General features: G+C 40.9%; 1 protein-coding gene and 1 non-coding gene across 6 annotated transcripts in view; one reads left to right on the top strand and one right to left on the bottom strand.

Moving 5' to 3' along the window:
- The first annotated feature begins 3,158 nt into the window (after positions 1-3,158).
- LOC118999879 (small nucleolar RNA SNORA41) lies at positions 3,159-3,292 on the top strand. The gene has a single exon (XR_005069194.1). It is a non-coding gene; the product is annotated as a small nucleolar RNA SNORA41 (small nucleolar RNA).
- A 3,931-nt stretch (positions 3,293-7,223) lies between these two features.
- Positions 7,224-12,458, bottom strand: part of LOC118999841 (zinc finger protein 350-like) — a 182,095-nt gene continuing 176,860 nt past the window's right edge. For 3 of the 5 annotated variants that reach the window (XM_037064595.1, XM_037064594.1, XM_037064593.1), the window contains exons 2-5: positions 11,655-11,849; positions 11,015-11,141; positions 10,633-10,728; positions 7,224-8,533 (exon numbers count right to left, since the gene is read on the bottom strand). In XM_037064595.1, coding sequence (XP_036920490.1) covers positions 7,227-8,533; positions 10,633-10,728; positions 11,015-11,141; positions 11,655-11,669 — 1,545 coding nt within the window. In that variant the 5' untranslated portion in view covers positions 11,670-11,849 and the 3' untranslated portion in view covers positions 7,224-7,226. Of the gene's footprint in view, positions 8,534-10,632; positions 10,729-11,014; positions 11,142-11,654; positions 11,850-12,210; positions 12,294-12,458 lie in introns of those variants that run through there. The other 2 variants (XM_037064592.1, XM_037064596.1) reach the window with 2 other exon arrangements.

Genomic DNA, 12,458 nt, shown 5'->3' with positions numbered 1-12,458 from the left:
AGTTTAAGTTTTTTCCCACTTTTTTTTATTGTTCAAATATAGTTGTCTCCATTCCCCTCCCACTACTCCCCCCTACCTCAGCCATCCCCATTTCCCATCCTTGATCCTACCCTCCTTTGGTTTTGTCCATGTGTCCTTTATGTATGTTCCTGAAAACCTTTCTATATTTTTTACAATGTTTGGTTATTTATTCACTCATTCCTCTCAAAATATCAACACAGAATCTTGAGAAGTAACATGTCTTTCTAAAGTAGGCTCTGTCTACTTTAGTAGATATGTCTAAAGTAGACATATCTTCAATTGGTATATCTTCAATGGATGAATGTAAAAACTACATGTGCATAGGAAAGGTGAACAAAGCAGCTCAGCCTCATTCTGATATATAGTATCCTCTTGATAGTAGTCTTAATCAAATTATTGCTTGAGGTAAATTAAAAGGATTTGGTACCAGTCCTCTGTCAGACTAATCAGTGTTCAAATGATGTATTTATGGAAAAATTGTGCCAGGAGCTGATACAGTCAAGAAATGTATTGAAACCTGGCCAGGTAGCTTAATTGGTTAGAGCATCATCCCAATATGCCAAGGATGCAAGTTTGATCCCCAGTCAAGACATACATAAAAAGCAACCAATGAATGCATAAATAAGTGGAACAACAAATCCATATTTCTCTGTCCTCTCTCCTCCCTCTCTCTTTAAAAATCAATAAATAAAATTTTGAAAAAATAAAATGTGTTGGACATTGTTGGAAGATAATTCTACATGGGTTTCTGAGGTATGTGCATGCCTTATAAACAGAGGTGTTTGGGTCTGTGTTTCCTGAGATGTTTGTGTAAAACAGAACCTTGGAAAATAGGGACAGTGTCACCCTCTGGAACAGTAGACAGCCTTATTTGCTGTACATAGAAATAAAAATAATGTCTTCAAAGAGTAGAACAGGTTTTCTAGCAGCCAACTTTTAAAAATTGGGTCTTCCTTTACACAGGCTTTCTCATGACTGATGCAAACCCACTACATGCTAACATTCACCTGGGCCTTTCTCCACCACCTGAATTGGAACTAGGGGTGAGGGCAGCAAGGGAAACTTGCAATCAGGATGTTTATGCTCCTTGCTGTGCCATGAGTAATAAAGTCATTTTTAACCTAAGAATCTTGTATCTTCTGCCAGTATCTCTAAGTATCAAGGATGGAGTCAGACATTCCATCCTCGATAACCACAGGTGTGCTTCCGAACAAAACAGATGACTTGTGGGCAGATAGATAGATAGGTAGAAAGATAGAACTATATTCTCTTAAAATGTAGCATAGCTCTAACTGGTGTAGCTCAGTGGATTGAGCGCAGGCTGTGAACCAAAGGGCCACCAGTTTGATTCCCAGTGAGGGCACATGCCTGGGTTGCAGGCCAGGTCCCCAGTGGGGGTGAGGTGAGAGGCAACCACACATTGATGTTTCTCTCCCTCTCTTTCTCCTTCCCCCTCTCTCCAAAATAAATAAAATCTTTTTTAAAAAAACATAGCATAACCTCACCTACCCTCTAAATCACAATAAATGTAGGTGTTCAGGTTAGGATGTAGATTTAAGAGAGCTAAGAGAAATGGAGAAAAATGTATTTGTTTGCATAGGTCCCTGTCATGAAAGAGAAAAGAGCATACAGGAACAAGTACAAAGGACACATGGACAAAAACTAAGGGGGGTGGAAATGGGAAGGAGGTGGGGAGCACAGGGTGGGGGGGTGGGCTGAGATGGGAGTAAAAGACAGAAAACTACTTGAACAACAATTAAAATAAATAAATTAAAATGGGGGGGCGGAGCAGGACCAGAAGGTTGGGCATTGCATAGGCAGACAGGATTTAAGATGCCTCACAGGCAGAGTAGCCCAGAGGGACTTGGGAGGCAAAACAATTATTATAAAAGAATATTATTTGTTTGCCCTAGAGTGCCCTGGTACCTGTGTCTCGGTCATTCTTTACAATATCTTCCAAAAAGGCCACATGTGTCCCTGGAATTTTTCTGTAAAAGTAAATTCTTTGGAGGAATATTCCCTGAAGCTTGAGTTTTGTGTCTCTTCTTATAATCAATAACCTGACCCCCAAATACTCACAAATATTAAACCTTATATCCATCAGTGACAGACCTCTCTGAAGTCCTATTAACTCCCATAGCTCCTGTAACTCCCAATGACTCAATCTCATCCTAATACCTCATTCCTGATTCCAGGACCTCAAGGCTCCCCATCACTAACCCCACAGCCTTCCCCATCAGTGACCTCATAAACCCTCAACATTGATCCCCAGGCCTCTAGTTTTGAATCCAGAGTCACCATGCCACTGGCTGTTTCCACCTTCCATCGCTGACTATATATTCAATGATTAACAACCTCAGATTCCCCTAATCACTGATTTCACAGACTCCCTACTTACTGACTACACACACTGCCCATCAACACAGTACACCCCCTTCATTGACCCCCCCAAGACACACACCACTGATACCAACAGATCTCATCACTGACATCCAACACCGAGCCCCAAGAAATTTCTTCTCTAACCCGGTCTACTTGTGACCTCACTCTGAAAACCACAGGTGGTATGGGTCGTCTGGCCACCCCTCAGCTCCTCCACTGCGTAGACTCAGTAGCACCTTCGATCAAGTAACTGCCGGTTACATGAAGAATCTCCAGATATTCAGATTCTGGGCATTCAGCATTTGGGGGAAAAGTATGGGAGCACTTGTGGGGCAGCTGTGTTTTCACAAGTGTGCAATAGAGAGAAAGCAGCCTCTCCCTCTAAGCTTCTCAGCTGTTATAGCTCCATCTTCTCAAGGGCCAGCAATAGGGTGGCCTATGTGCCAACTCTGAGAATGCCGTGCCATCTTCCTGTCAGAATATAGGACCAAGACTAAAGTCTGCAACAGCCAGCGAGTTTCCTTTCTTGCGTGAGGGCACAGCCATCTTGAAGGAGGTATAAGAGTCCTTATGATTGAGAACTTTTATCCTTGGCAAGAGACCAAAATTGAAAATATTTTGAGGTGGAGAAACCTTTAGGGAACAGCACAAAATTTGGAGGAGTGGGGATGCTACAGAGGGGCAGGGTATGGGGAAGGCAAGGTGGCACAGGCTGTGTAGGGAGTAGTGGTCGGACCTGGACCAAGATGAGGTGATTCCACAGCTACTGGTGTACACCCGTTCTTATATTGATGGTTTCAGCATTCCTCTGTGGGAAAGAAACTGTTAACGCTATTAAACATCTCTTTCTTAGCAAAATGGAAAGTGGGCATATATGTGACAAACACAAGATTTATTCTATAGTTACATGGGATTAAGGAGGTCATCCATTTTAAACAAATTAAAATTTAAGTCTCTTGAACCAGGGTAATAAAATTGACTATTTTTTTAAAAGATGAGTTAAGCAGACCACCCTATCCCACTTACATTGTGGGAAGGACAGAGTAAAAGTTGGGGAAGTAGGGTCTGTAGAGCAGGCAGCTCTTCATGCCTTGAAGATCGAGAAACCCCAGCATCAGAAGCCCAAACAGCAGTGTAGGTTAAGGGGATACATTTTTTCTGTTCTATCTTGTGACTCCCACGTATCAGACTAACAAGCTCCCTAAGAAAAACCGACTCCCTTAGTGACTTGTACAGCAAATTCTTCTCCAGTTAAGCCTCTAAATAAGAATACAGTCTACCTGACACCATGTTTATGGTGTGTAATACTGAAAGCAGAGGACCCAGGTACACACACCGTGTCTGGACTTCTAACCTATGGAAACTGTGAGATAATAAATATATGTTGTTTTAAACCACTAAGTTTGTGGAAATTTGTTATTCAGCAATGAAAAACAAATACACTGATTGATACAGAAAAGTTTAAATACCAAAACTAGTGAGAAGCAGCTAAATCAGTGCATGGAGAGAAACTTATATCCTGGTATATGCTCTATGCTTTCAGGTACCTTACTTAGTTCCTTTGAAAAGCCTTGTTCAAAGCACACAGCTAAGGGGGAAAGCACTATGTAAAGGAAAGATTTGTTCATGTCACTTACACTTCAGCCAAAATTATCTGCAGATAATAAAATTGCTCAACTAGGAAAATATAAAAGAATCACTTTCAATAATACCAAGAGCAATTGCTCTATTAGACTACAAAATTTAGAAGCACGAATTTTTTAAGGCACTACTTATAATTGTATAGAAATATAACCTACCTAGGAATCAGTGTAACAGACATATCTGAGACATACAGAAAAAGAGAGACAACAAATCCTGGAGGTAGATGGGAGAACATGGATGAGCAGAGACTCACAATGTGTTGCAGAAAAATATAATGTATAAGTCAAGCCTATCCAAATGAATGTACACACTGAATGTGACTCTAGTTGTCTTATCACTAGTTCACCTGAGACACTATTGCAGACATTAAGAAAACTTCTAATCATTTTATACTATAAAAATGTTTATAATTAGAAATTCAGTGATAAAATGGAAGGCTATCTATGCTATACAGATAATTCCAAATGTGAAGGAAGTGCAAAAAAAAGACTTTTTAAAAAAGACACTCGCCCTGGCTGGTGTAGCTCAGTGGATTGAGCGCGGACCTGCGAACCAGGCGATCGCGGTTCGATTCCCAGTCAGGGCACATGCCTGGGTTGCAGGCCAGTTCCCTGCAGGCCAACTCCCAGCAGGGGACACACAAAAGGCAACCATACATTGATGTTTCTCTCCCTCTCTCCTTCCCTTCCCCTCTAAAGACAAATAAATAAAATATTTAAAAAAATAATAATAAAATAAAAATAAAAAAATAAAAAATAAAAAAGACACTCATGCCTTGTCTGCTGTGGCTCAATTGGATGGAATACCCATCCTGTAACAGAAAGAATGTGGTTTCCATCCCCTGCCTCAGCATGTTTGGGGTGGGAGTCGGGGTGGGGGCAACCCATTGATGCTCCTCTCCCACATCAATGTCTGTCTCTCCCACTTCCTCTCTCTCTAGAGGCAATGAAAAAAATGTCCTCAGGTGAACATTAAAAAATAAAAATAAAAAGACACATGCAATGCTTTCACTGATCAGAGCTCAGGGTAATAGAGATCATTACTGTGTACAATGAACATGAGAGGAAATATTCAAGACAATTGTGGAGGCAACCAGGAGGCTGAGAACAAAACACGATTTATGACACATACTAGATCATTTCTAACTACTCTGTTAGAAAGATAATCACTAAAGTATTTACATGATAAGACAAAAGAGTTTTTAATTACTACCTTGAGGAAAGAATGCGCTGGATTCAGATTAGCTGGATAAAAGTACACCGTAGTATGTTTCCAACAGTCAACATATGAGTCTCGGCCCACTTACTGTCCAGGGTCCCAGGGTCTGTGATTACAGACATACATCAGCCTCCCCTCCAAAAAGAAAACAAAAGCCTGACTCCAAGTTAAATCTTAAATCTGAACCGAAAAATCCCATTCATTAACCACCCCCCAAACCTCCAGGCATCTCCATGTCGAAGCCCTGTAGTAAATCATGATTCTGTAAAAGACACCACATTCACTGGCACACACCTATCAACTCAGTTCTTAACCAATGAATCCCACAGCATCATCCACCTGAGACTTGAACCCTCATTAACATCTTCATATGCTTTGTAACAGTGACGGCCAATGGAAGGATAATGAAAGCCAACACTTCCCAGTGACTGAACCAAAAGTCCCCCAAACAGCCCTTCTCTCACCTCCAGAGGCCCTTAGTCCTCTGCCCTGTGTAGACCTCCACCCACCTGCTGCTGAGCTTCTCAAGACTCCAGGCAGCTGCCAAAGTCTCAACTCACTTCCAAAACTATTGGAATTCCAGTGCGCTAATGCCGAAGTCCCCACTTTAGCTGTTGCTAGGGACACTTCTGGACGTTCCAGTTTTGGTTCCCGTTGTGGGCGTGGCTCTGACTCACTCGACGCCCAAAGTCCGATACCGACCTAAGCAACCAACTTGGAGTCTGTGGCTCCACAGCAGCAGCAAGAAGAAATTGAAATCACTTTTTGGACAACTCTTAATTACTTTGTAGATCAATAACATTGTGCTGATAAGTTTTCAGAGGCCAATGTAGAGTGGTTTGTATCCTACCTAGGATTTTGGACAAAACAAAGATGGCAGCGCTCTTGTGAGCCATTACCGCAGAGCACCATGGGGGGCGGACATCTTCCTGGGGCAGAGAACACCCTGGAACTAATGTCAAGAGGAGCCTTTGGATGAATACGGAACTTGGTGGAGCCAGACGTTAGATGCAGGAATCAGACTGGGACAAAACACTGGCAAAGGCTTGAAGTCCTGGTGAGATTTGGGGATGAGGTCTGTGTAAATGGAGCCCACAGGCTTCACTGCAAAAGTGATAACTGAAGATAACCCAGTATATGAAAGGAAGGTGGGATTCCTTCCTCACTAGGAGCCATAATGATTCTCTCATTAATTGACTGTTTGACAGGCATTTTTTTTTAACTACAGCTACTTCTCACAACAAACCTGAGGCATACAGTATTTTACAGGTACACTGAGACATAGGTGAGTGACGTAACTTGCTCAAAAGCATGAGGTTTAGGATTCTAATCCTAAACTATTCAAAAGGAAGGATGGAACTTATTGGAACCATAAGGATCATGGGTATGATAGTAGGCCTAGGCATGCAGTGGGCTGTCCTCACCTAGAGTTGCAAGGCTTTGAAAGGTGCAAATAACTTTTATGGTTTAAAAAACTTCACTTACTGGCTTCAATTAGCTTCTTTCATTCCTTTAATAGACCAATTGACGTATGTGTCTAGGTTAACATCAGATTATGCCTCTGCATCAATACATATATTTAAAAGAATGAGAATATCATGACTTCCTAGTCTAAGCATTTATACAATTTCTCTCAGGATATACTTTTCAACCATAACCTGAGGTAGAAAGTTTTGATCAAATCTTTGCACACAGAATGTGTCTGAGTTTTTTCCTATTGGTTTCCTGTGACATAAAATAGCACATAATTGATGACTGAAGGCGAGTCCATACTCACTGCATTCACAAGGTTTCTGTTCTGTGCAAATCCTCCTGAGGGTGCACAGCTGGCCACAGGCTGGCCTACTATGACTACATTTCTGTTTATTAGGAGCCCACTGACATTTATTGCTGTCTGAGGGGACAGAGAAGGCACCTGCATAGTCACTGTATTAACAAAGTTTTTCTCTTGCAGGACNTTCCTATTGGTTTCCTGTGACATAAAATAACACATAATTGATGACTGAAGGCGAGTCCATACTCACTGCATTCACAAGGTTTCTATTCTGTGCAAATCCTCCTGAGGGTGCACAGCTGGCCACAGGCTGGCCTACTATGACTACATTTCTGTTTATTAGGAGCCCACTGACATTTATTGCTGTCTGAGGGGACAGAGAAGGCACCTGCATAGTCACTGTATTAACAAAGTTTTTCTCTTGCAGGACCACACTAGTCTTTGATGACACTTGACTCTCTGTGAGAGGATGTATCACCTTGACTGAATGAATTTTCTGATGTTCATTGAGGACTGACTTTGCTCTGAAGGCTTTCCCACATTCATTACAACCATAGGGTCTCTCTCCTGTATGAATTCTCTGATGTACAACAAGCTGTGGCTTCCCAATAAAGGCTTTCCCACAGTCACTGCATTCAAAGGGTTTCTCTCCAGTGTGAATTCTTTCATGTTTAATGAGACCTGTCTTCTGGGAACAGGATTTTCCACATTCACTACACACGAAGGGTGTCTTTCCTGTGTGAAATCTCTGATGTGTTGTGAGAGATGTCTTTTGGCTGAAGCTTTTTCCACATTCATTACATATATAAGGTTTCTCGCCTGTGTGAGTCCGTAGATGTACCATGAGATTGCCCTTCTGGATAAAGCGTTTCCCACAGTCACTGCATACAAAGGGTTTCTCCCCTGTGTGTATTTTATAATGTATATTGAGCCGTGATTTCTTGACAAAGGCTTTGCCACACTCTCTGCATTCATGAGGTTTCTCTCCTGTATGTGATCTCTGGTGTTCATTCAGTGTAACCTTTCTGGAGAAGGCTTTCCCACACAGACTACATTGATAGGGCTTCTCTCCGGTATGAAGATTCTGGTGATCATTAAGCAAACACTTCTTCACGAAGGCTTTCCCACACCCACTGCATATATGTTGTTTCCTTATTTTCTGATGCTTAATGAGTTGGGACTTGGTGCCAATGAGTTTTTGAATTTCCAGGAATTTCTGTTTACTGTTAGCATGGAGAAAGAATTTCCCATTTCCAGAAAGTTCAGTGGGCCTCTTGATTTCATAGCTTCTGCTCTGGTTAGGTAAGGACAAATCTGATTTCATACTTTCTCCATGTGAGTCAAATGTACCATGATTTTGTTGTAACAGAAAATGATTTTTGCTCCAATGGACACAATTTTCAAATATATTATTTTTGTGCCATTGTTCCAGGCTATTCTCCATACTTTCACTTTCTGTGTTTTCCAGCAGATGGTCATCAAGTTTCCAGATTTCTAGGAAAGAAAATGAATTCCTCCATCACCTTCATTTGGAAGAAAGGTAATGAAAAAAATATACCTTGATGTGAAGTGTCTTTTTTAGTGATGACCTGATGATATGTGTGTAACTAAAACTCCATGTTTGATGTTCCTTTTACATTGGTGCAGGTAATAAAAAGAAATAAACACAAATTTGACTACATTCTAATTGCTGGCCTTGCCAAACATGCAGATTATAAAATACAAGCAATTTACTGTAGCATCAGACCACAGGTAGGAGGGCTACCTCATCTATACTGGTAAGGGACAGATCCAGTACTTCCACATTCTTCACTGATGACTATTGTGTACTAACATGGCACCAGGTGGTGCCATGTACACACAAGCACAATCTGTATGTTCACAGAGACTCCACTGTCTTTGATGAAGCCACTTAAAAAAGCAAAGACACATGCAACGAATAGTTGCAAGTTGTGAACACAGATAGAAATGTGTATCATAAAAGGAGAAAGGTAGAAGAATCAGACTACATTTTGGAAGAAGCCAGAACTCACAGAGGATTCATTACTGTGGTGCACATAGTGGGACTAAAGTGATGACAGAGTAGAGAGCTCCTAGCACCTCTGACTTACTAACTACACCTCAGAGAAGTGTTCCTATGCCAAAGCAGTAACCCCAGCCCCAGTTTTTCCTGTTCTGTTAATGCTGATTTAATTTCACTACAGCAGTCTTTACTCTGTGTATATATTATTTATTTTTTTATTTTGATTGATTTTATGTCTCCTCCTTTTAGACAGAATGAGAGCTCTTGGTCTATTTGTATGCCATTTCTCACAGTTGTTATCCTCTACCTTATAGTAGGCTATCAAGAGTAATTTAGAAAAGGACAAATCAAGGAAGCAATCCCATGTATGGAACCCACTGCAGAGTCTAGGAGAGAAAATGGAAATCTCTGCATGAGCAACAGAAATCACCAAAGAATTTCATGTCTTGTGAGAGGTAACAGTTAAGTGGGACTTAATATTGTCAGAATATGGAAAAATAAAACCTCTCAGGAGTAAGTAATGTAGGAATATCTATGATAAACACCAGAGGAAAAATAAAACCTCTCAGGAGGTAAGTAATATAGGAATATCTATGATAAACACCAACAAAAACAAGAATTAGTAAATATGCAAAGGAATTAATTTGAAGTACGAAAGAGTTATGGTCTCGTATAGGCTAGAACTGAGAATGTAGGTATTAAAATGAATCTCCTCATTGAAACACATGAACAGAAGACTCCTTTGAAGAAGAGAGTTCTGGGGACAGAAACACCTGAGGTGACACTGGATGGCCAGGATGGCAGATGCACAAGAGTGAAGGTGAACCTGAACTCACGGGGCTTTTCTGGGAGGGACGATGATTCTACATCCTTGCAGTTATTGTGAGTTCAGGAGATTTGCCATCAAGATGAGTAAATTCTACACAATAGAGTCTGTAGTGGATCACAGTGGGAAGATTAAATTTGGGGGGCCTGTGTAGGGAACAAAAGAAGCTTAGCTGATTAAAATGAACAAAAATTTGAAGGGCTAGTGGAACAAATGAGGAACTGGAAAACAGAACAGTTGAAGAACCTCAGAGTGAAGAAAAAGTGAAGGTAAGAGAAAAAGAAAAGCAAAGCAAAGGCACAGTGAAGACCAGTTTACTTTGAGGGCACAGCATCCAAGAAGGGGTGGGTATTAGGGAGGGAAACCCACATTACCAGGGACAGAAAGGAGCAGTGGTCAGAAGGCAGTGAGCCCAGTCTTCTCTTTGGAGAAAGACAGTGCAATCTTATAGCAGGGGAAGTGAAAGACTATGAAGAAGAGAAAGATTTCAGAATGCTGAAAAACAGAACCATACAATCAAAATATCAAGATGAAGATAAAATAAAGAGGGCTTATACCCCAGAAAAAAATAAAGGAATCTATTTCTCTCTAAACTCCTAAAAAGATAAAGAGATCTCTAACTAGGAAAGACAGGTACAGAGGTCCTGCTTACCTATCTACAAACCCCCTTCACTTCTAAGCCTCTTCTCTGAACAATGAGATTGTGATTTCCACAGCCTACCCCTGGTGGTTCTCTTAACTCACCTGAATGGTTTCGACAGTGGATTGCACCTTCCTTTGTCCATGGTGCTTCTCCGTGATCAAACTTAGAGAATACATCTGGACTGCTGGATTCATAACCTGTTCATGGGGATTGGTAGAAGACTTAGACTAACTGAAAAAGATTTGGGTTCTGTGAAGACCGCAGAATGTTACATTTCAGGACAAGACAGTTTTCACATTTACAAAGTAAAGGCTTTTCTCTCAAGAGAAAGGAGAATGTACTGATCTGGGGGCCACAGAAGGAAATAAGTAAGACTCATCTACCACTTCAGAAAACCACAGACATGCCTGAGCTTTCAGAAGCTGGGGATGGAAAGGCCACTGACTAGAAACCATCTGAGTGGCACTGGGGAGCTGTCCTCACCCACTGACACCAGGTTGCTGTAGTTCTCCAACATCACGTCCCTGTACAGGTCCTTCTGATCAGAGTCCAGGAGCTGCCACTCCTCCCAGGTGAAGTCCACGGCCACATCGTGAAATGTCAGGGATTCCTGTAACAACATCATGCTGTTTAATGGCACGATGTGCTTTATATATAGCAGAAGTGTTAGATTTTCTTCTCATTTTTACTTTAAAGGCTGTATCCATATAGGGAGTGGGTTTTATTTTAAGATACAGTTGAATAATCACATGCCTAATAAAATGCAGGGTGGGGCGAAGGTAGGTTTAAAGTCATTCCTATAGAAAATAATACAATAATTAATAAACAAAAAGACAAGATAAACAACATAAGAAACAACTGTTTCACATACTCACAACCTTCAACCTACATCTGCCCTACCTCTTTTTGTAACTGTGCATTCAGTCATCCATGCATTCATATAATTACAAGTTTCTATCATGTGAAGAAGTTAAATGTTCTTGTTAACCTAGAAACACCACATTCATATATTTGAGACAAAATACATATATACATATATAAATTTTTTTCATTAACTGAGGTGATTTTTTAATAGGCCTCTAAAGATCCATTAATGAAGAAAAGAAAGGATAAAACTAAGTACTTGAGCCTGGAGCATTTTCTTGTTCTCTGAAAAAAGCTGGCAAAGGAAGGCTCTGTCTTGGTGTGTTCTAGGGCTGCTCTAAATTTCTGTTCAGAAATTCTGTCTTCAGTCAGGTGTGTCCCCAGATGTGCTGATACCCAACCCTGCAACTTCCTACTGCTTCACATCATTCTATTGCTCCTGGGGAGTCAGGACCTGTGGATTGAGAAGAAAATTCAGTGGATGGTACATTTCCTCTTGACCCAGATGCTACAGTGCTTCTGAGCCCTGACTGTCACACAATGCCACAATATCACTAGTATCCCTTCAAATGGTGTCTCCAGAGTATTTATTCTTCTGGCCAATAGAGCCAGAAGAAATGCAGTGGAGGTATTCCTTTATTCTGTGGAATTTTAAGTGCAGTGACTTGACTGTGCAAGAAGATGAGGGAAATAACCATGTAGGGGCAAAATAACCCTTCTTTTCTAGGTTCTTTGGGTGGCCTAATAATTAAATTATTAGATGTCATACAGATTAACAGGGGAAAAACAATCAACAAGGTTAATAAGATGCATACCTCCTATATACATGGAAGTGACCCAAGAAAATGGAGTAACTGGCCAAAATGGCAGCCACCAACACCGGAAATACCACCTTCACCTAAAGTCAAAAGATGTTGGGGGTGGAGAGTCAGTTAGGGTAGGTTACTAAGAAAATCACAGTAAATAAACTTAAGGTTATAAGTCCAGATATAAGCCCTGCTTCCTCCACTGATACTTTAGTTGGTATATTGAGGGAAACACCTTCACATATAAGACTTTGCCA

Source organism: Sturnira hondurensis, unplaced genomic scaffold, assembly GCF_014824575.4.
Source record: "Sturnira hondurensis isolate 20B ecotype Veracruz unplaced genomic scaffold, ASM1482457v3 Scaffold0015508, whole genome shotgun sequence".
NCBI lineage: Eukaryota > Metazoa > Chordata > Mammalia > Chiroptera > Phyllostomidae > Sturnira > Sturnira hondurensis.
This window is presented reverse-complemented; position numbering and strand designations above follow the sequence as displayed.